General features: G+C 46.0%; 1 protein-coding gene across 4 annotated transcripts in view; it reads right to left on the bottom strand.

Annotated features, from left to right (window-relative positions):
• Positions 1–12,331: 12,331 nt before the first annotated feature.
• The window catches only part of LOC143288782 (uncharacterized), a 24,868-nt gene continuing 15,839 nt past the window's right edge, over positions 12,332–21,360 (bottom strand). For all 4 annotated transcript variants that reach the window (XM_076597410.1, XM_076597412.1, XM_076597409.1 and 1 more), the window contains exons 5-6: positions 17,153–17,502; positions 12,332–13,348 (exon numbers count right to left, since the gene is read on the bottom strand). In XM_076597410.1, the coding sequence (XP_076453525.1) occupies positions 13,259–13,348; positions 17,153–17,502 (440 nt within the window). In that variant the 3' untranslated portion in view covers positions 12,332–13,258. The remainder of the gene's footprint in view (positions 13,349–17,152; positions 17,503–21,360) is intronic.

Below are 21,360 nucleotides of genomic sequence, written 5' to 3'. Positions count from 1 at the left end.
AGGGGAGTTTGTGTTATACATACTCCCTGTTTGGTTAAATGTTATGCTTACTGTGTCAGAATGATGCAAACTCAAGATCAAATCAGATCTGCTGACAGGGAGTTACACAGGGAGTATGATACAAACTCCCCTTTTTGGTTTCATGTATTGTATTTCTCTTCTTGTCACAACGGGAAAGGGTTTTTTTGTGGGGAAAATTTGGGTGTTTTAACTTTTGGGGGGACACTGGAGGCCACTTTTTTTTCTTTTTTTTTTTATTTTTTTTCCCGGCAATTTTATTTTGTTTTTCCCCTATCGAAGTATATTCCAAATTTTTCCGGGACAAACCCTTTTTTTGCTTTGGGTTTTTTTTTGTGTGAAATCGCGCACAAGCCTTGGTTTATCTCACATCTAGGACTAGCGTCCCAGACCACCACTTCAAGTCCAGTGGGGGGGGGAAAATACGGGGAAAAAGTGGATTCGAACCACATATTCAGATCTCTGCTTCCTAGGGGACCTTGCCAAACCAAACCCACACCTGCTGTCGTTTTTTTGAAACTGAAGCAAAATGGGGGCTGTGGGGAAACGAAAGCAACAGGCCAGTTATTTAACAGTTTGACATGGTTTATAATACACAATTTTTAGTTTTGGGGAAAAAAAAAAAAAAAAAAAAAAAAATTATAAAGTACTCTTTTGTAAATTAATTTTTGAAAGTTTTGTGTTTAAAAAAATTTAAAACATTTTTGTTTTTGTGGGGTTTTTTGTAGGTGGAAAGTTTGTTTTTAAATTTATTTTGTGTTGAGGGGTTTTTTTTTTTTTTTTTTTTTGTGTTTTTTTTTATATGGGGATTTTTTTGGGGAAAAAAAAAAAAAAAAAATTTTTTTTTTTTTTTTAAAAAAAAAAAAAAAAAAAAAAAAAAAAAAAAAAAAAAAAAAAAAAAAAAAAAAAAATTAAAAATTTTTATTGTTAAAAAAAAAAAAAAAAAAATTTTTTAAAATCACCATTTCCAAAAACAACACACCCCGACATACCCCAACCCTAAACCTGGGTTGGGGGGGGGGTGGGTTTGGGGGGTTTGTTGAAAAAGGTTAGTTTTTTTATTACAAACCAAACAGGAAAAAGGGGAAGTGCTTGTGGATTTCTAAATTTGGGGAAAATTTTTTATAAAATATAAATATATTTTTTGAATATATAATTTCAACAACCAACAAGAGCAAAATTTTTTTAAATTTTTTTTTAACTGATGTATTTTTTAAAATAGAACCCACTTGGTCTTTTTGTTTTAAACGGGAAAATTACAACCCGGGATACAGGGCAAGGCAAAAACACACACACACCATATCAAACACACACCCACCTTACTTACAACACACCCCAAAAGAAAAAACCAAACCAAATTTTTCCCCAAAAGTTTTTTTAAACAAAAGTTTACTGTAAACAAAAGGAGTCTGAGGTTTTTATAATTATGGTTTCGGGTCTTGGGGGTTATGGTCAAAATTTTTTTTTTGGGTGGGGGGGTTGGGGGTGGTAGTGGTTTTTTCCTTTTGGGGTTTTTTTTTATTTGATAAAAACCCAATAAAATTTTTTCATTGTAATTTAGATAAAAGATAATTTTTGGGGACGGTTGGGGTTTAGGATTTTGTTATTATGTTTTGTGGGGAGGGAAAGAAAGGGTTTTGGGTTTTTTAAAAAATTTTTTGGCGTTTTATAGGTTGGGGGTAGTTTGAGTTTGTTTTTTTGGGGGGTGTTATTAAAAAAAAAGGTTTTGTTTGTGTGGTTTGGGGGGGGTGGGGAGAACTTTCAACAATGAAAGAGTTGTTTGGAATGCAAAAAAAAATGTTTGATTGACAACAAACAAACAAACAACAACAACAACAAAACCTACAAAAACAAACTGTGCTGCAAATTATTGGCATAATTGCCACTCCTTTTTTTCTGAGTTACAGTGAGACAGATTTTGTTGTATCATAGATTTTCCACCGCGTACAAAATATTTACCTGTTGTTGTTGTTGTTATTGCTCTTTTTATCATTTAAACTGGTTTGAGGGAGCATTCTGAGCTGAGAAGTCGTGCATATATTTTTTTTTATTTCTATTTTCATTGTTACCTAAATTTGTTGCCAGAACTATACACAAACCAGTTTTAAATAAAAAGAAAAAAAAAAGAAAAAAGAAAACAACTAAAAACACAAAAACCTCCAAGGTGATTGTCACGGACGACATAATGGTTCCGCTGTTTTTTTTTTGTTTTTTTCTTTTCTTTTACGTTTATGGAGGGCCGGTGGGTCGCTGGATTATTTTTAGAGGCGGGTGTGTTTCTTATGCACGTGCACGATGTTTTCCATCGTGCGTGTTCCCCATGGTGGTTGGGCGTTCGAGCGTAGAGAGAGAGGTCGTGCTGTTGTGTCATGTTTTCTATGGTTTGTAAGTGTCTCGTGCAATTGAACGGAAAAAAAAAATATATAGGAAGCTGAGTGAACAGAGTGAGCGGAGTTCTAGTGTTTCAAATGCTCCTCACCGCTTTGTCCCTAGCTTCACTCGAAGGGAGTCAGTCCTTGGAGAAGGACGGTGGTAGAACCAGCGGCTGATGTTCGTTGTTCTTTTTCCTCAGTAAACGACTTTGTGTCCGCCAGTGGAACTGTTCATCATCTGTGTTGCGATGTTAGCACCCGTTGTTCGTTTACAGAACACTGTGTGGTGGCCAGTGGGTGACTTTTGTTTTGTCCCGTCAGTGTTTCTCCAGGTGCCTGGCGCGCGTCTTGAGGTGTTGTGCCTCCGTTCGAATCGTGGGGAAACGTCACGTCGCTCTAGGTAGGAGCTTGTGTTCCAGTCTTATGTATTGTTTTCCTCCGCCGTGGTTCATTGTTACGTTTGTATTTTCTGTCTCCTGTTTGTTGTGACCTTTCTCTTGTCATGGTTTATTATTGTGAAAGTTATGAGCCTGTGAAGGGGCGATGAGTTGTCACGTGTTGCTAAAATGTTATATTGGAAATGTAAGGAATAAATATTGAAATTTAAGAATTGGGGAGGAGCTACATTTTTGACATGTCTGTCCAAGTGGGAGTTTTCAATGAAAGGGGGTAATTTTAGATATCTTGCTTTTTACACGCTCAAGACAATTTTATTGGATATTTTTAAGGTTTAAGGAGCTCGTCCAACTAGAGTTTCAGTTTCAGTTGCTCAAGGAGGCGTCACTGCGTTCGGACAAACCATATACGCTACACCACATCTGCCAAGCAGATGCCTGACCAGCAGCGTAACCCAACGCGCTTAGTCAGGCCTTGAGGGGAAAAAAAAAACAAAAAAAAAACCCCACCAAAAAACAAAAAAACGGGGGAATAAATAATAAGCTTACATGAATAAATAAATAAATAAATAATAATTATAATATAGAAAAAGGTAGTAGTAATAATAGTAATACTAATAAAATGATAATAATAAAAAATAAATAAATAAATAAGACAACAATGGTGATAAATAAGCGAATGAATGTAAAATATGACGACACACATTCACACATACACCCACACATGCATAACGAAATGCACCAAACATGCAGTTTCACAGATATGAAAGTACAGTCAAATACATATAAACGTACATGAGCTCCAACACACACACACACACACACACACACACACACAATTACCTTGCACCTCCTCCACCCCCCTCCTCCACACACTCATTTCTAGTCTACGTATCGCAGCTTCCACGGCACACACACACGCAAACACACACTCACAGAGATGAACACTTGTACAAGCACACACATATACGCCCATATCTCCCACCTCCACCCCCCCCCACACATATATACAAAGATATATATATACACACACACACACACGTACACAGATCTCTCCTGACACTTGTGTACACTTACACTCTCGCGCATTCACAAACGCACTCAAAAGCACAGACCCACACATCCACACACACACATACACACACGCACAGAGGCTGCCACTGACTGGCCGCAAGAGGGATGGGAAAAGATCTCTGATGCCAAGAACGTGGCGTCTAGTGTGTTGCTGTCTATTGTATTTGGAAAGGCCCACAGAGACTCTGTTCCGTTTTGAAGAAATTTGCGCAATGTTGGTTTGGAAATGATGCCGATATTTGTTTGATTTGCAAAGCATCGTGCTCTACCTTTCATGTTAGACTTGCGGCCGCTCCCTCTCTCTTATTTTTTTGAGGCGATCGATAGTGTGATGGCCTTGTACCTGTTCTTTTTGGTATTCTTTGACTTTTCTGAGGATTTCCGATTTTCCTAGATGTAGGCCGCTCGTTGATGTTGCGTTACCAGCAAGTCTATCAGCTCGCTCATTTCCCTTAACACCTGCATGTCCCAGGCAGTATGACCATGTGAGTTTTTTAATCTGAAAGTTGCGCATTGCCTTATGCCACTCTGGGCTTCCCATTCCGTTTTCAATTTTCTGTATGAGGTTCATTGAGTCAGTTAGAATCATGGCATGTTGGTTTCCGGGCGTATTGATGGACGATAGCCACTGGAGGGCATGTGTCGCAGCTTCAACTTCCATCGTTAGGCTGGAGGTTGTGACTTTGTAGGCAGCATTCTCTTCCCAAATTGTTTTTCCATTTTGTTTCGCAGTGAATCCCCAACCAGACTGGTCTTTGGTGACTGAGCCATCTGTGTATATGAGGCCACGAGTTAACATCGGGAGTGAATTTAGGATTGTAGAAAACAGTACTGTTCAGGGTCGGGTTGCCGGCGACTAAACCGGCACTCCCACTGCTCCCTTCCGGGACTGGTGAGGCGGGTGGCTAGACACCCTTATGGAGATCCATAAAAGGGCGTCGGCTCAGGAGAGCCACACGCAGTTGGCCCCCGGGTGTGTCTACCAATGCATGCGAAGTCTGGATCCGGCAGAATCTGCGGAAGAAACCTATCGGTTCAACGGAGAGGAAGGCGGTTACAGCAACGCACTGTGGAGTGCAGAGAGCAAGATGAGACACCGAAAGGACATCTTGGTCATCCACTGCATCCGTGCTCATCCTCCAGTCGTCTCGACTTAGTCTTGCCACTGGAAATTGGTGGACCCGGACGAGAGAGTGAGGTCGACGTTGCGCAACTCTTCTTCACTTTAAACAGTCTCATCGCGCAAGTCATCAGTCATCCAAAATGACCTTTCATCCTTCATCATTTCATCACCCCCAAGTCCTGTGGCGACAGGCGAGCGACGAAACAACAGGTGTGGGTACACTGGCAGTCGCAGCCGCAGACCTGCACGCAGGCGGCTCAGGCCATAGGGTCGTTCTTCGTCGACAGGAGCAGCGATGGAGCTTGGCAGCCGTCTGAGCGTCTGAGCAGCCCTCTTTAGGAATGCACTGCTCACCTCCCTGGCATGAGGAAGGGGCTAGAAAAGGTGCCCTAAAAATTGCCTGCTCCATATCACCCTGGCCAGCATACCGCGGCTGGCGGGGACCCTACATCAGCGGTCGAAACAAAAAGAAAGAAAAGAAAAAAACAAGGATCGTTTTTCTCACCATTGGTGCTTGGAACATAAGGACTTTCCTGGACAGAGATAACGCGGACAGACCCCAAAGGAGAACGGCACTAGTTGCATCCGAACTCGCCAGATACAACATTGACATCGCAGCCTTGAGTGAGACTCGGCTTGCAGGCGAAGGCGAGCTCTGTGAACGGGGATCTGGTTACACCTTCTTCTGGAGTGGACGAGGAAGCGAAGAGCGACGCGAGGCTGGCGTTGGTTTTGCAGTAAAAACAGCACTTGTCAGCAAGCTAGCTGGAATCCCAAAGGGAGTCAACGATAGGCTTATGACCATGAAACTCCCACTGGCATCTGGCCAGAAGCACCTCACCATTGTCAGTGCCTACGCCCCAACCATGACCAACCCGGATGAAGTGAAGGCGAAGTTCTACGAGGACCTTCACTCAGTCATTGCTGCTATCCCTAAAGCAGACAAGCTCATCATTCTTGGGGACTTCAGTGCTAGAGTTGGCTCTGACTACATCTCCTGGGATGGAGTGATTGGAAAGCACGGTGTGGGCCACTGCAACCCAAATGGATTGCTTTTGCTTCAGACTTGTGCAGAGCACGAACTGCTGATAACCAACACAGTTTTCTGCCTCCCTACCCGTAACAGGACGTCATGGATGCACCCACGCTCAAAGCATTGGCATCTCATCGATTACGTCATCGTCAGGAAAAGGGATAGGCAAGATGTACGTGTAACAAAGACCATGTGCGGCGCCGAGTGTTGGACAGACCATCGCCTTGTAGTCTCGAAGCTGAATATTCGAATCCAGCCCAAGAGACGTCCCCAAGGCCAGAAGGCTCCAAAACAGCTCAACATCGCTAAGCTGAATAACATCACCATCAAAGTCCTTTGTGGAGCTGCTGGAAGATCGTCTGGAATCCGCCTCTCTGGACAACCAGAATGTGGAGTCTGACTGGAGGACCCTGCGTGAGCTGATCTATAGTACAGCTTCAGAGACCCTGGGACCCATGACCAGAAAGCACAAAGACTGGTTTGATGAAAACTGTGATGAAATCAAGCAGTTTCTGGATGAGAAACGCCGTCTGCATCAAGCCTACCTGAGCAACCCAAAGTCCACATCAAAAAGGATGCGTATGATGCCATCCGCAGGACTGTTCAGCAAAAGTTACGCCAGATGCAGGATAAGTGGCTGAGTGACAAAGCTGGTGAGATCCAGGGATATGCTGAAAGGCACGATATGAAGAGGTTCTATGATGCCTTAAAAGAAGTCTACGGCCCCACATCCTCAGGATCATCCCCCCTCCTCAGTGCAGATGGGAATACCTTGATCACCGAGAAGGAGAAAATTCTCGAACGCTGGACTGAGCACTTCAACAGTGTCTTAAATCGCCCTTCCTCCATAAATGATGAAGCCATAGACCGTCTCCCACAAGTCCCCATCAACGAAGCACTGGACGATCCGCCAACACTTCTTGAGACCCAGAAAACAATCCGTCTGCTATCCAGTGGCAAAACACCTGGCTCAGACTCCATACCAGCAGAGGTCTACAAGGATGGAGGCACTGTGCTGACTGAGCTCCATCAGCTGTACTCATGTGGAAAGAAATGATCCCCCAGGATTTCAAAGATGCATCTATCATTCACTTGTACAAGCGAAAGGGGAACCAGCAAGCCTGTGATAACCATCGAGGCATTTCCTTGCTCTCCATCGCAGGCAAGATACTTGCCAGGATCCTACTAAACCGCCTCACAGCACACCTTCAAGGTCATTTGCCTGAGAGCCAATGTGGATTCCGGAAAGAGCGCGTAACCACCGACATGGTGTTTGCTGCAAGGCAGCTGCAAGAGAAATGTCAGGAGCAAAATGCTGATCTGTTCTCCACCTATGTCGACCTCACTAAGGCCTTAGACACCGTGAGTAGAGAGGGACTGTGGAAAATCATGGCCAAGTACGGATGCCCTCGGAAATTTATTTCCTTGGTCAGCCAATTCCATGAAGGCATGCAAGCTCGAGTCCAGGACAAAGGCGAAACATCTGCTCCTTTTGCTGTCACAAATGGTGTCAAGCAAGGTTGCGTCCTGGCTCCAACGCTGTTCAGCCTCATGTTCTCTGCAATGCTTACTGATGCCTTCAGAGATGGCGATGTTGGAATCGGCCTAAAGTACCGAACAGATGGCAAGTTGTTTAACCTCAGAAGGCTTCAAGCAAAAACGAAGGTCATGACAGACATCATCAGAGACTTTTTGTTTGCTGATGATTGTGCCCTCAACGCTGGATCTGAAGCTGACATGCAACTCAGCGTCAAGTTTGCCACTGCCAGCAGGAACTTCGGCCTTACCATCAGCACGAGGAAAACTGAAGTTCTCCATCAGCCAGCCCCAGGGAAACCCTACGTTGAGCCCAACATCACAGTCAACGGTCAGAGAATCAGTGCGGTGGAGCGGTTCACATACCTTGGGAGCGCACTGTGACGAAATGCAACCATCGACGATGAAGTGAACGTCAGGATTGCAAGAGCAAGCGCAACTTTTGGCAGACTCAGTGCAAATGTCTGGAACAGAAGAGGCATTAGTCTTGAGACCAAGCTAAAGGTCTACAGAGCAGTAGTTCTCCCCACACTACTGTACACCTGCGAAACTTGGACAGTGTACCAACGACATGCCAAGAAGCTGAACCACTTCCACACAACATGCCTCAGGAAGCTACTGAACATCAAGTGGCAAGACAGGACCCCAGATACAGAGGTGCTCGCAAAAGCCACCCTTCCCAGCATCTTCACCATCCTGCCCAGCATCTTCACCATCCTGATGCAGTCCCAGCTTCGCTGGGCTGGACACGTGGCGCGCATGCCAGACCATCGGCTGCCCAAAAGGCTCTTCTATGGCGAGCTGCAACAAGGGAAGAGATCACACGGAGGTCAGAAGAAACGCTTCAGAGATACTCTGAAAGTCTCTCTTAAAGCGTTTGATATCAACCCTGACTCCTGGGAGGAATCTGCAGTGTACCGTGACAAATGGCGCGCTGCTGTGCACAAAGGCGCCAAGTTGTGCGAGGCCAACAGGACTGCTGCAGCTGTTCAGAAGAGGCAGGCCAGAAAGTCACGGGCAAACAAGCTCCCTGACAATGATATGCCTGTCTTTGTCTGCCCCAACTGTCAGCGAACATTTCGTGCGCAGATTGAACTATTCAGCCATCTGCGCATTCACAGATAGATTCATGAGCATCCTCCCCCTACCCCACCACCACCCTCCCCCCATCCCCCAGCTGGATGACAACGATGGTCATCATCGATCTCGATGGACACACTACCACCACTGTTGTATATGGTAAATGATTTGTTTTATGACATGTGAAATACTGGAAGAAAGGGAGATAATTATTAGTCTATTTTTACGGCGGCGAGGCGTGCGGAAAAAGATGCCGGCAACCATTGTTAATGTCTTTGACTTAAAAAAACAACGAAACAAAACCAACTATAACGTATGTTTTCCATAATATTTGAAAAAAAAAAAAAAAAAAATCTTTCGAAATAATTATTGATCAATGGTTTTGGGCTGCCAATGCGTCTTCCTGTGCGCTCCTCGCTGGGTGCCGCCAGTTTTGTAGATATTTTAGTTATAACATGGTGGTTCCAGACCATCCGCCTCTCGGAGCCGGCGACGGATCCGCTGAGGGCTCCGCTGACGTTCTCCATACTGGGGGCCTGTCTTCCGTCCGCCAGCGTCAGCAGCACTCCTATTTTCATGTGTTTATTTTTTTAATTTTTTTTTTATCGTGGAAAACAGACCATCCTGTGCTTATGGTGATGGTGGTTTGACATCTCGCCTACCAGTGCCCTTATGGAAAATGTGACAAGACTAAAGCTGTAGTTGTGCTGCCGTTTTTTTTTTTTTTTTTTTTTTTTTGTTTGGGTGGTTATTGTTTGGTTTTTGTATGCTCTTGATAATTTAATTTTTTTTTTTTTACATCTATAGACATATAAACACAATCATTACATGCATTACGTAATTTCATTTCTGTGTGGGCTTGTTGTGTTGTGGCGTCTGTAGTGGGATATCTTGGGGAGGGTGCACGTCCGCTTTAGCACGCGTGACAGTGATAGTGATAAGTACTTTGTTCACAGAATAAAACAGTTTTGGTGCAGCCTTTATAGATTATGTCACATCGATGAAGAGCTATTTTGCTGAACAATTTGCTTCCTGCATGTCTTTTAGGTGTTGTTCATTCACGTTTTGCATTCCAAACAAGCCCCGGTTGTTGAGAGTTGAGATCAGTTTAAATGCCAGATTGTCCTCTGTCTGTCTGTCTGTCCGTCTCTCTCTTTCTGTGTTTGTATGTTTTCTGCTTTTCTCTCTTCTGTTAGTATGACACTAGCAGTCGCAATCGATCTTGAAGACGCCTACAATAAGGTCCAGTTTGCGCACCTCATGGAGCTGCTACTAAGGTATGGAGTAAGTTTGACACTGACAAGATGGATAGCAGCAGCGCTTCAGGAAAGAACCGTCGTCCTACGCCTCGGAGATTGGATGTCTGCACCTTCTAAACTATCCATGGGACTGCCACAAGGGTCTCCGCTTTCTCCTGTCCTCTACAATGTCTACACGAAGGGCCTTGCAGACTTAAACAACAATGGAATAGCTCGGGTGCTTACTCTTGCGGATGATGGCCTGGTCTTCAAAACTTCGAAAGATGCTCAGGAAAGAACTAAAGCCGTCCAGAAACAACTAAATATTGCTCAATGGTGCAAAGACACAGGATCTTCCATCAATCCAGCGAAAGCCCAAACGTTGAGGTGCACCCTCAACAACAGAACCGCGAGCAAATCACCACCTTCTGTGTCACTCGATGGGATTCAGATCGAGAAAACTGAATGCCTACGCTACCTAGGAATACACTTCGACAGGATGCTGACCTTCAGAAAACATACGGAAAATACTGTTCTCAAATGCAAAAAGGGCCTTTCAGTCTTAAAAGCAATGGCAACCAAAGGTATTGAACAACGCCACCTCTTCCTGCTATACCAATCACTCGTCCTCAGTGTGATCGACTACGGACTTGGGCAAACAACACCGTCTCAAAGCAACCTCCTAAAATTAGAAAGAGTTCAAAATGAAGCTATGAGGCTGATCCTTGGAACAACAAAAGACACGCCCACAGAAACCATGCGATACCTGCTTGACCTTCCTGCAGTGCAGGCCAGAAACCAGTTTGAACAGGTCAAGACCTACTTCAAAGCATTAGAAAACCCTCAAAAGCCACTGCATGACGCAGTCAAAGAACCAAAAGGCAGCCGCCTAGGACGAGGAAGATCATGGATGGGGCAAGCAGAAGACACAAATCAGCTACTATGCCGACTACAAGACCTGAAAGAAACAAAAGAATGGGAGAAAAACCCCGAAAACCTCAACCATCTATTCAACACAGCCATTTCACCCACTCTAGGAAGACATTGTCGGGAATGGCCAGAGGGCAAAACTGATGCGGAAGTGAAGCTACTCATAGAAGAAAACAGTAAAGAAGAGGACATCATATACACAGATGGCGCAGTCACTAAAGACCAATCCGGTTGGGGATTCACTGCGAAACAAAATGGAAAAACAGTTAGGGAAGAGAATGCTGCCTACAAAGTCACAACCTCCAGCCTAACGATGGAAGTTGAAGCTGTGACACATGCCCTCCAGTGGCGGGGGGAGGTGGGGTAGAGGATGAGGTATGTGAGTGTATGCATGCCTACACTGTGGGAATAACAGGATTTTGGAACGTATATATAGATATATAGATAGATATATATCTTTGTATATATGTGTGGAGATATGGGCATATGTGTGTGTGCTTGTACAAGTAAGTGTTCATCTCTGTGTGTGTGTGCCGTGGAAGCTGTGATACGTAGACTAGAAATGAGTGTGTGGGGGAGGGGGGTAGAGGAGGTGCAGGGTAATGTGTGTTTGTGTGTGTGTGTGTGTGTGTTGGAGCTCATGTACGTTTATATGTATTTGACTGTGCTTTCATATCTATGAAACTGCATGTTCGGTGCATATCTGTTATGCATGTGTGGGTGTATATGTGAATGTGTCTTCATGTTTTACATCTATTTGCTTATTTATCATCATTGTTATCTTATTTATTTATTTATCGTTTTACATTATAGTTATTATTTATTTATTTATTCATTTGTGTAAGCTTATCTATTATTTATTCACCTTTTTTTTTCTCAAGGCCTAAGCGCGTTGGGCTACGCTGCTGGTCAGGCATCTGCTTGGCAGATGTGGTGTAGCGTATATGGATTTGTCCGAACGCAATGACGCCTCCTTGAGCTACTGAAACTGGAAACTGAAACTGATAGTATGAATTTTTTGCATTTCATCAATCACACCGATTTTTTTATACAAGGTGCAGCAGGAGATTGAATGAAAGATACTACACCCCCACCTTCTCTGAAACCATAGTGTAGCTGCCTAACTAAAGGCCACTTGGTGTAATTAAATGAAAGAATGTGGGATTCGTCACATGCTGTAGAAGAGGGCAGTTGAAGACAACAGAAAAATAGACAGATAGACAGAGAGAGAGAGAGAGAGAGAAGAAAAAGAGACTCAGCAGTTTCACTTTAGTGAGAACTCGCATTAGAGGGAAAAGAAAAAGAAAAAAAATTTTCTCCTCCTTGCTCTTCTCAACACACCCACACACCACACATGCACGTGTGCATGAAATGTACACGCAGATATATACATAGAAAGAGGGAAGACCAAATAGAAGCATGCAGAGAGAGAGAGAGGAGAGGCAGAAGTGGGAGAGGAGTGTGTCACAGAGAATTATGTGGGTCTTCGTCTCTCTCTCTCTCACACACACACACACACACCCATTTCATGCTTGAGAAGCGTGTATTCAAATATGAAGCTTTAAGCTTAATTTCTATCAGATATCGAAAAATATATCTGCTGATAAGTAAACACATTTTCCTATATATATATATGTAAATATATATATACACACACAAGGATATATAATTTTCCCTTGCTCAAGATGTTATTTTTGTACAAGAAATAATGAAGTAAACTCTTTCCGTAAAGTTTGTAATATAAAAGCACCGTAAAATGCTATAAAAGCTCGCTCTGTATCATTTAAAAACAGACAATATACCTGTTACACATAAACTGCTCACACTAAGTACTGCTGTAAAATTGCCACACGTGATTAACCTTTTTTTTCAAATACCTTGAAATAAAAAAGAAAAAAAAAAAGAAAAAGACTGTATTGCCAGCATACAGTGACCATTTTGTGTTTTTTTCATTACTTTATTATTATTATGATTATTATTAATGTACTTTTTTATATTAGTGTTATTATCATTACCATTATTTTTATTATTATTAATACTATTGTTGTTGTTACTGGTAGGATGGTGTTGTGTTTTCACAGCAAATAAGATTTATGCAAACATGGGCGGAATTATGACATGTGTATACATGCACACAACACTAAACACACACACACATGCACAGCAATCACAGATTCAAGGGCAGCACCTCACAACTGAATAAATAACATTGTTGCAAATCTGTACATGTGCTCTGTACTACTGCTCATCACATTATTTATCACAGTGTTAAAGATACAATTTTTCTTTTTATAAAGATGATATATATCCCTGCTTGTACTTGCTGCTTTCCTTTTCGTTTCTCTCTCTTGTCTGTGGGCTATTTTTTCTGTGTACTGCTAAAAATGAAGTAGAGAAAATAATGAAGAAGGAAAATAATACTGGGAAGATGCTATTTATAGATATCTGCGATACCGGAATCAGCCGTTGGAACTGGCGTCAGATGTGTCGACAGCGTCTCGTTGGGAAAGGAGGCCTGTGTAGGTCTGTGATCCCTTCACGCCAGGTATCTGTGAGCACACACATACACATACACACACATGCAGTCGGGTGATGCTAACAGATGATGAACATATACAAACGAGATTGGGAAAACTTGTTTATGAATGCTATTTACTGCATTAACTGATGATTGTGTTTTTTTTTTCATTCGTTCATTCATTTACCATTGCACTTGTGTCTTATAAACCTTACGGTTTCATGACAATAAAATCTATTCTATTCATGCACACACACACCCCATTATTACACGGCTGTACATTCTTTTCTGATGTTCACTGGGACGGTAGGTGGACACGCATACACACACGGACACACACACGGACGGACACACACATACACACGCACAGAAACGCTCACACACATACACACGCACATTCACACATGCGCACCCCCCCACCCCCCCACACACTGTCATCTATATAAACGTTAGCTTTTATTAATGTATGCTCGGAAATAAAGCATCTCTCACAAGCGTATGTATACACCCGCACCCCTCCCCCCGACCCCCGACCCCCTCCATTCCCGCTCCCCCCCCACCATCCTCCACCGCAACTTCTACGGCCACTACCATCTCCACACAGCCCCTCCACACACACAACACCTCTCCCACACACACAAACACCCCCCTCCCACACACACACCCCCCCACACAGACACACACAGAACCACCACACACACCCCCACACAGAACACCCCCCCCACACACACAGAACACCCCCCCCCCACACACACACACACACAGAACTCCCCCTCCCACACACACACAACACCCCCCCCCCACACACACACACAAACACCCCCCACACACACACACACCCCACACACACACACCCACACACACAAACACCCCCCGCCCCCCCCCCCCACACACACACAACACCCCCCTCCCACACACGCACACACACAACACCCCCCTCCCACACACGCACACACACAACACCCCCCTCCCACACACGCACACACACAACACCCCCCTCCCACACACACACACACACACACACAACACCCCCATCCCACACACACACAACACCCCCCCCACACACACACAACACCCCCCTCCCCTCCCACACACACACAACACCCCCTCCCCCCCCCACACACAACACCCCCCCACACCACACACACACACACAACACCCCCTCCCCCCCACACACACAACACCCCCCCACACCACACACACACACACAACACCCCCCTCCCCCCACACACACACACAACACCCCCACACACACACACACACACAACACCCCCCCACACACACAACAACCCCACCCCCCCCACACACACAACAACCCCACCCCCCCACACACACACAACACCCCCCCCACACACACACACAACACCCCCCTCACACACACACACAACACCCCCCTCACACACACAACACCCCCTCCCACACACACACACACAAACACCCCCCCCCCCCACACCCCCCCCCCCACACACACACACACACAACACACACACACACACACACACACACAACACCCACACACACACACACAACACCTCTCCCACACACACAAACACCCACCACACACAGAACCACCACACACCCCCACACACAGAACACACCCCACACACACACACACAGAACCCCCCCTCCCACACACACCCCCACACACAAACACCCCCCGCCCCCCGACACACACCCCCCACACACACACACACATCCCCCCCCACACACACACAACACCCCCCACACACACACAACACCCCCCCCCCCCCACACACACACAACACCTCCCCCACACACACACAACACCTCCCCCCCACACACAACACCTCCCCCCACACACAACACACACCCCTCACTCCCCCCCCCCACATCCCCCACAACACACACAACACCCCCCCCACACACACACAGACACAACACCCCCCCCACACACACACACACACAAACCCCCCCCCCCCCCCCCCCAACACACAACCCCCCCCCCCACAGAACACCCCCCCCACACACACACACACACAGAACCCCCCCCACACACACACACACAACACCCCCCCCCCCCCCCCCCCACACACACACACACACACACACACACCCCACACACACACACACCCCACACACACACCCCACACACACCCCCCCCCACACACACACACACACAACACCCCCCTCCCACACACACACACAACACACACACACACACACACAACACCCCCCTCCCACACACACACACACACACACACACAACACCCCTCCCACACACACACAAACACACCCCCCCACATACAACACCCCCCCCACACACACACAAACACAAACACACAACTCCCCCCCCCCCACACACAACACCCCCCTCCCCTCCCACACACACACAATATCCCCCCCCCACCCCCACCCCCCACCCCACACACACACAACACCTCTCCCACACACACAAACACCCCCCTCCCACCCACCCCCCACACACAGAACCACCACACACCCCCACACACAGAACACCCCCCCAACACACACAAACACAGAACCCCCCCTCCCACACACACAACACCACCCCCCCACACACACACAACACCCCCCCCACACACACACACAACACCCCCCCCACACACACACACACAACCCCCCCCCCCCCCCACACACACACACACACAACACCCCCCCCCCCCACACACACACACACACAACACCCCCCCCCCCCCCACACACACACACACACAACACCCCCCCCCACACACACACACACACACACAACACCCCCCCCCACACACACACACACAACACCCCCACCCCCCCCACACACACACACAACACTCCCACCCCCCCCCACACACACACACACAACACCCCCCCCCCCCACACACACACACACAACACACAACCCCACACACACACACAACACCCCCCCCACACACACACACAACACCCCCCCCCCACACACACACAACACCCCCCCCCCCCCCACACACACACAACACCCCCCCCCCCCCACACACACACACACACAACACCCCCCCCCCCACACACACAACACCCCCCCCCCCACACACACACAACACCTCCCCCCCACACACAACACCTCCCCCCCCCCCCACACCACCTCCCCCCCCCCCCACACACACAGACACACACAACACCCCCCCCCCCCACACACACACAGACACACACAACACCACCCCCCACACACACACACACAGACACACACAACACCACCCCCCACACACAACCACACACACACAACACCACCCTCCACACACAACCACACACACCCACAACACACCCCCACAACACAAACACCCCCCCCCCCCCTCCACACACACACACACACACACACAACATCCCCAACACCACACAACCCCCCCAACACCACCCACACACTTGCACGTAGCTGGGACAGCTAATGTCTCCTCTGCTGTTCCGATGGCCATGGTCGGACCGGACATGACTGACAATCAGAAATATCTGCCTGGCAGGTGTGGTGTAGCGTATATGGATTTGCCCGAACGCAGTAACACCTCCATGAGAAGCTAAAATTGAAAAAAAAAAAAAAAAAAAACCACCAAGAAAACAAACAACAAAAAATAAAAACAAACAAAACTGGGCACGTCGGAGAAGACAACACGGAAGAAGACGAAAAGGAACAAGAAAAAAAAAAGTTGTAGGCTACATTTTTTTTCCTCATAATATTTACATATGTTCTGTATTCACATGAGCAATGTAAAAAATGTTTGTATATACACATACATATATATATACATACACACATATATATATATACATACATATATATATAGACACAAGAAGTTTGGAAAACAAACAAGAAACAAACAACAACACAAACAAACAAACCCCGACGTACCTCATAATCCAAGATGTCGGCCAGCAACTTCTTCCCGTCAAGCAGCGCCGAGTCCTGCTGCATGCGGCTCTGCAGCAGCTCCTGTCCATGACGCACGTGCTGCAGCATGTCGGGCCGCTGGATCATCGCCGACGGTGTCTCCGCTCGTCCCCCTCCCCCTCCTCCTGCTCTCCACTCCCGCGCTCTTTGCCGCACTGACGCCGGCCGGCCCCTCACCGACAGAGACCCCGCCGTGCCGCCCTGGCGGTCAGGGGACGCTAGGCGGGGACCGCCCGCTGCTCTTCTCATCTGCTGTTGCTGCTGTAGGTGTTGGTGATGGTAGGCACGCTCCCAGACGTCCATTTCTGCTTCTGTTTTTTTTCGGGGGGTGGGACAGATTGAGGAGAGCTGTTTATGATCACTGGGTTCTCCATAGCAATGGCAATTCATTTCAACAAAGTGAGGGCTATAATATGATCAGTGCAATGGGAATTCATTTCAGCAAAGTGAGAGCTATTATTTGATCAGTGCAATGGGAATTCATTTCAGCAAAGCGAGAGCTATTATTTGATCAGTGCAATGGGAATTTCGTTTCAGCAGAGTGAGAAAAGTATATGATCAATGGTTTCTCCACTGCGATGGGAATTTCGTTTCAGCAAAGTGAGAGCTGTATGATCAATGGTACTGCAGCCTTGGGGCAACTTGACCTTTGGGGATCACCCCGAAACGCTGTCTTAAAGCCCTCCTGGCCCAGAGAGTGGGGACGTAACTTGGGGCAAAACTATACACCATATTGCCTGGACTAGGCTGACCCTGGAGAAAGGTCCAGTGACGGTGAGGAAAGACCCGCTGACCACAGGGAAAGTCCTGTTGACAGTGGGAATGACTACAACTTGGGATTCTCTCTTGAGGGCACATAAGACCGTATGGCTGTGTCTCATGGAGTGGCACTGTCTTCATCTGTCCGCGGGCAGGGGTGGTTTGGTCTGTGGGGTGTGCTCAGCAGCTGGAGGGTGGTGTCTTTTGCCGGTGGGCTCTGCAGTCATGAAACACTGGCTGGTACACCCATGGGGATACTTCTTTTAGGGCTGTCGCTAGTTGCATCCTGTGGTCTCTTCTGCCTCTGTTCGGGAGCAGTTATGTCCCTTGAATTCTTAATGGAGTGTCCTGCACCCATCGTGAACACAGCAAAGGCCTCCAAGGATGGTGCAGGATTGTTCCAAGGGCGGGTGGAGACAGTGCTTCTCTGGGTCCTCCCCAGCACCTACGGGTGTTTCTCTGTCTTCTACACCATAATCAGATTCAAGCCCAGATAGTCAGGGCAGCAACAGTTGCCTCCTCTGCTGTTCTGATGGCCAAAAGTCGGACACGACTGACTGCCATAGTGGAGGGTCAGGACACGCAACATTTCCCTTGAGAATGTCTGCTGAGATAGTAAAAGTTATTCCAGTTCTGATTCTGATGAGTAAGTTAGATAGTGGGATGGATGAGTGGATGGGTTGATAGAGGAATGGATGGAAACATCGACAGGTAGGTGATATGTTGATGGGTAGACAGGTGAAAAAAAACGAAACGAAACGAAACGAAATTTTATTTTACCAGGGTAATGAGATAAGCAAAACATATGCTTTTTTCCACCCAGCCCTGGGGTATAAAAGAAAGGGAAAAAAATTAAGAGGGATGTGGGGGGTGGTGCTACATCAAAGAACACATGAACACAGAACTGTTAACAAGAAAGATATCGACGACAAATTTCACTGAAAATCTCACAAGATACTTATGAAAAAAGACTACTACAAAGCAACAAATTTCACTGAAAATCTGACAAGATACTTATGAAAAAAGACTACAACAAAGCAACAACCTAACGAACTCTATCTGTATGGAATAAAACGAAGAGCGAGGAAGACCCCAGACAGGGGGGAGAACTGGCAGCAACATCCACATTTATTCCCCCTGTAATCCACTTTTATTGACCTCTTTAAGGCATTCGAGTGGGGAAGAAACTGAGAGTACATATCACAATCTCGAATCCTATTAATTAACCAATTCACAACCTTATTAATTAACCAATTCACAATCTTATTAATTAACCAATTCACAACCTTTTCCGTATTCGAAACGAAACTGAACGAGAAGAGTACAAGGGAAGAAATGTGGATATTGCCGGATTGGCTGCTGGTGAGGAGACACGTTGGGTGGGAGGCACAGGCGAAAAGAGGGGTTTCTCTCTCTCTCTCTCTCTCAAACCGTCATGTGAAATGTTTGCCGATGACACCACCAATCATACTAACCACTTTTCCAAGACAGTGTTGGTCAACTGCTTGAATAGTCAGAATTAAATCACACGAGTATTCACCCCCCCCCCCCCCCCCAAAAAAAAAAAAGAGAAAAAAAAAAATCATTACTACAACACAAAAACATTTTCGACAAACACTACAACTCTCTTGCTTAACAAGAAAAAATGGAAGCAGACTGCCACAGAACAGTTGGTGTTGCAATAATTATATAATCACCATCCCTGGACTGGTTATATAATTACGTCATGCCAAAATAATTATACACATCATATAATGATATTTACTGTCCAAAGTGAAACGGTTTTCTTTTTTAAACTTGGATTGCAGGAAATTATTCTTCTGTGCCTACACTGACTGAATGCAATACAAACTGTGCTACAGGTATCTAAGATTCAGCTTGTGACAATAATTCATATTAATTTTTAGTCACTTAAAAAAAAATAATTTTCCTTCTTTCGTGAACAACACACGAATGAAAATCGGTACGTACGACCGTATCGACTAATCATCATCTAAACAAAAAATTAAAAGAGTTAAAAACAAACAACAAAAAAGAAAGAAAAGCAACCTAATGCATGCAGCAAAAAACAAAAACAAAACATTAACAGTAAAACACACACACACACACACACACGCAACCGCAGCAAGAATCATGTAAAAAGGCATGATGCAAAACAGCAACAACATCCAAACCACATATACAAAATAAAAGCAACAACCACAACAACTAGATTTGTGCACTGAGACAACTGAAAAAAAAAAAATAAACGAAAAATTAATGGAAATACAAAAATAACAAACAAATCAAATATCTGCATCAATGAACAAGTAAAGAAACGAACGAATCAGCGGACAGAAAAATGAATGAATAAACAAGAGGATGCAGGTGCGCCGGCTCAATGCCTCTAGGGTAGACGTTCAGCGGGTATTTGTTGAGCTCAGTGGGAGACATCAACTTCCGGTACTGGACAGGAACTACGTACTGATCCATAGGTGGCGCTGCAGGCAACGACAGTGACGTCAGAAACATCGAGAGCGCTTCGATCACGCAAGATACACTTTTTTTTTTTTGTTTGGTTTTTTTTGGGTGGTGGTCTGTTGTCATTATTCACTTGATGTTGTGTTCTTGTGTTTTGTTTTCTATGTCTCTCTCCTTGTGTGTCTCTGTCTCTTCATGTCTGTCTCTCGCTTGCACACACACACACAGAGCACATGCACACATATTCAAACACACACATACACACACACACACACAACACATACATTCAAACACGGCACACAGACAAACACACATTCAAAACACACACACACAGAGAGCACATGCACACATACACACACACACACATTCAAAACACACACACACACACACACACAGACTGTATACGTCCTTCCCTCCACCACACCTCACCCCCACTCTGGCATTCACATCTCACAACCCCTCCTCTCCATACCAACTACCGCCCCCCCCCCCCCCCTCCAGCCCCCACTCCCCGCCCCATCCCTCCTCCACCTACTTAGCCTCACCAAGAACCCCCCACTAACCCACCCCACACACCTCCCCGCTCTACCACCTACGATACCGACTCATTCTCCAAACCCAACTGCTGCTCCCCCACCCCCCCCACCCCAAGTGATTTCCAACCTCCATTCCTCTCCCCACCCCCCACCCCCAACCCCTCCCCGCACCCCCCACCCCCATTTTCGACCCTATAGTTGAAACATTCTGTCAAATAATAACAGAATTAACTAATGACAGAATTAGCGCGTCAAACAATGCGACGTCTTTACTCAGCCACCATAAAAAAAATTATTATTATCTTCCAGAGTCACAGAGTCATCATTCACCAGTGTAGTTTCGTAAATAAAGAACATTTAGTTTCGGACGCGGTGTCACAACAACAACAACAACACCACCACCACCACCTACCT

The sequence above is a fragment of the Babylonia areolata genome, chromosome 13 (genome assembly GCF_041734735.1).
Source record: "Babylonia areolata isolate BAREFJ2019XMU chromosome 13, ASM4173473v1, whole genome shotgun sequence".
Taxonomy (NCBI): domain Eukaryota; kingdom Metazoa; phylum Mollusca; class Gastropoda; order Neogastropoda; family Buccinidae; genus Babylonia; species Babylonia areolata.
The sequence above is the reverse complement of the archived record's forward strand: the minus strand, read 5'-3'. Positions and strand labels throughout refer to the sequence as shown.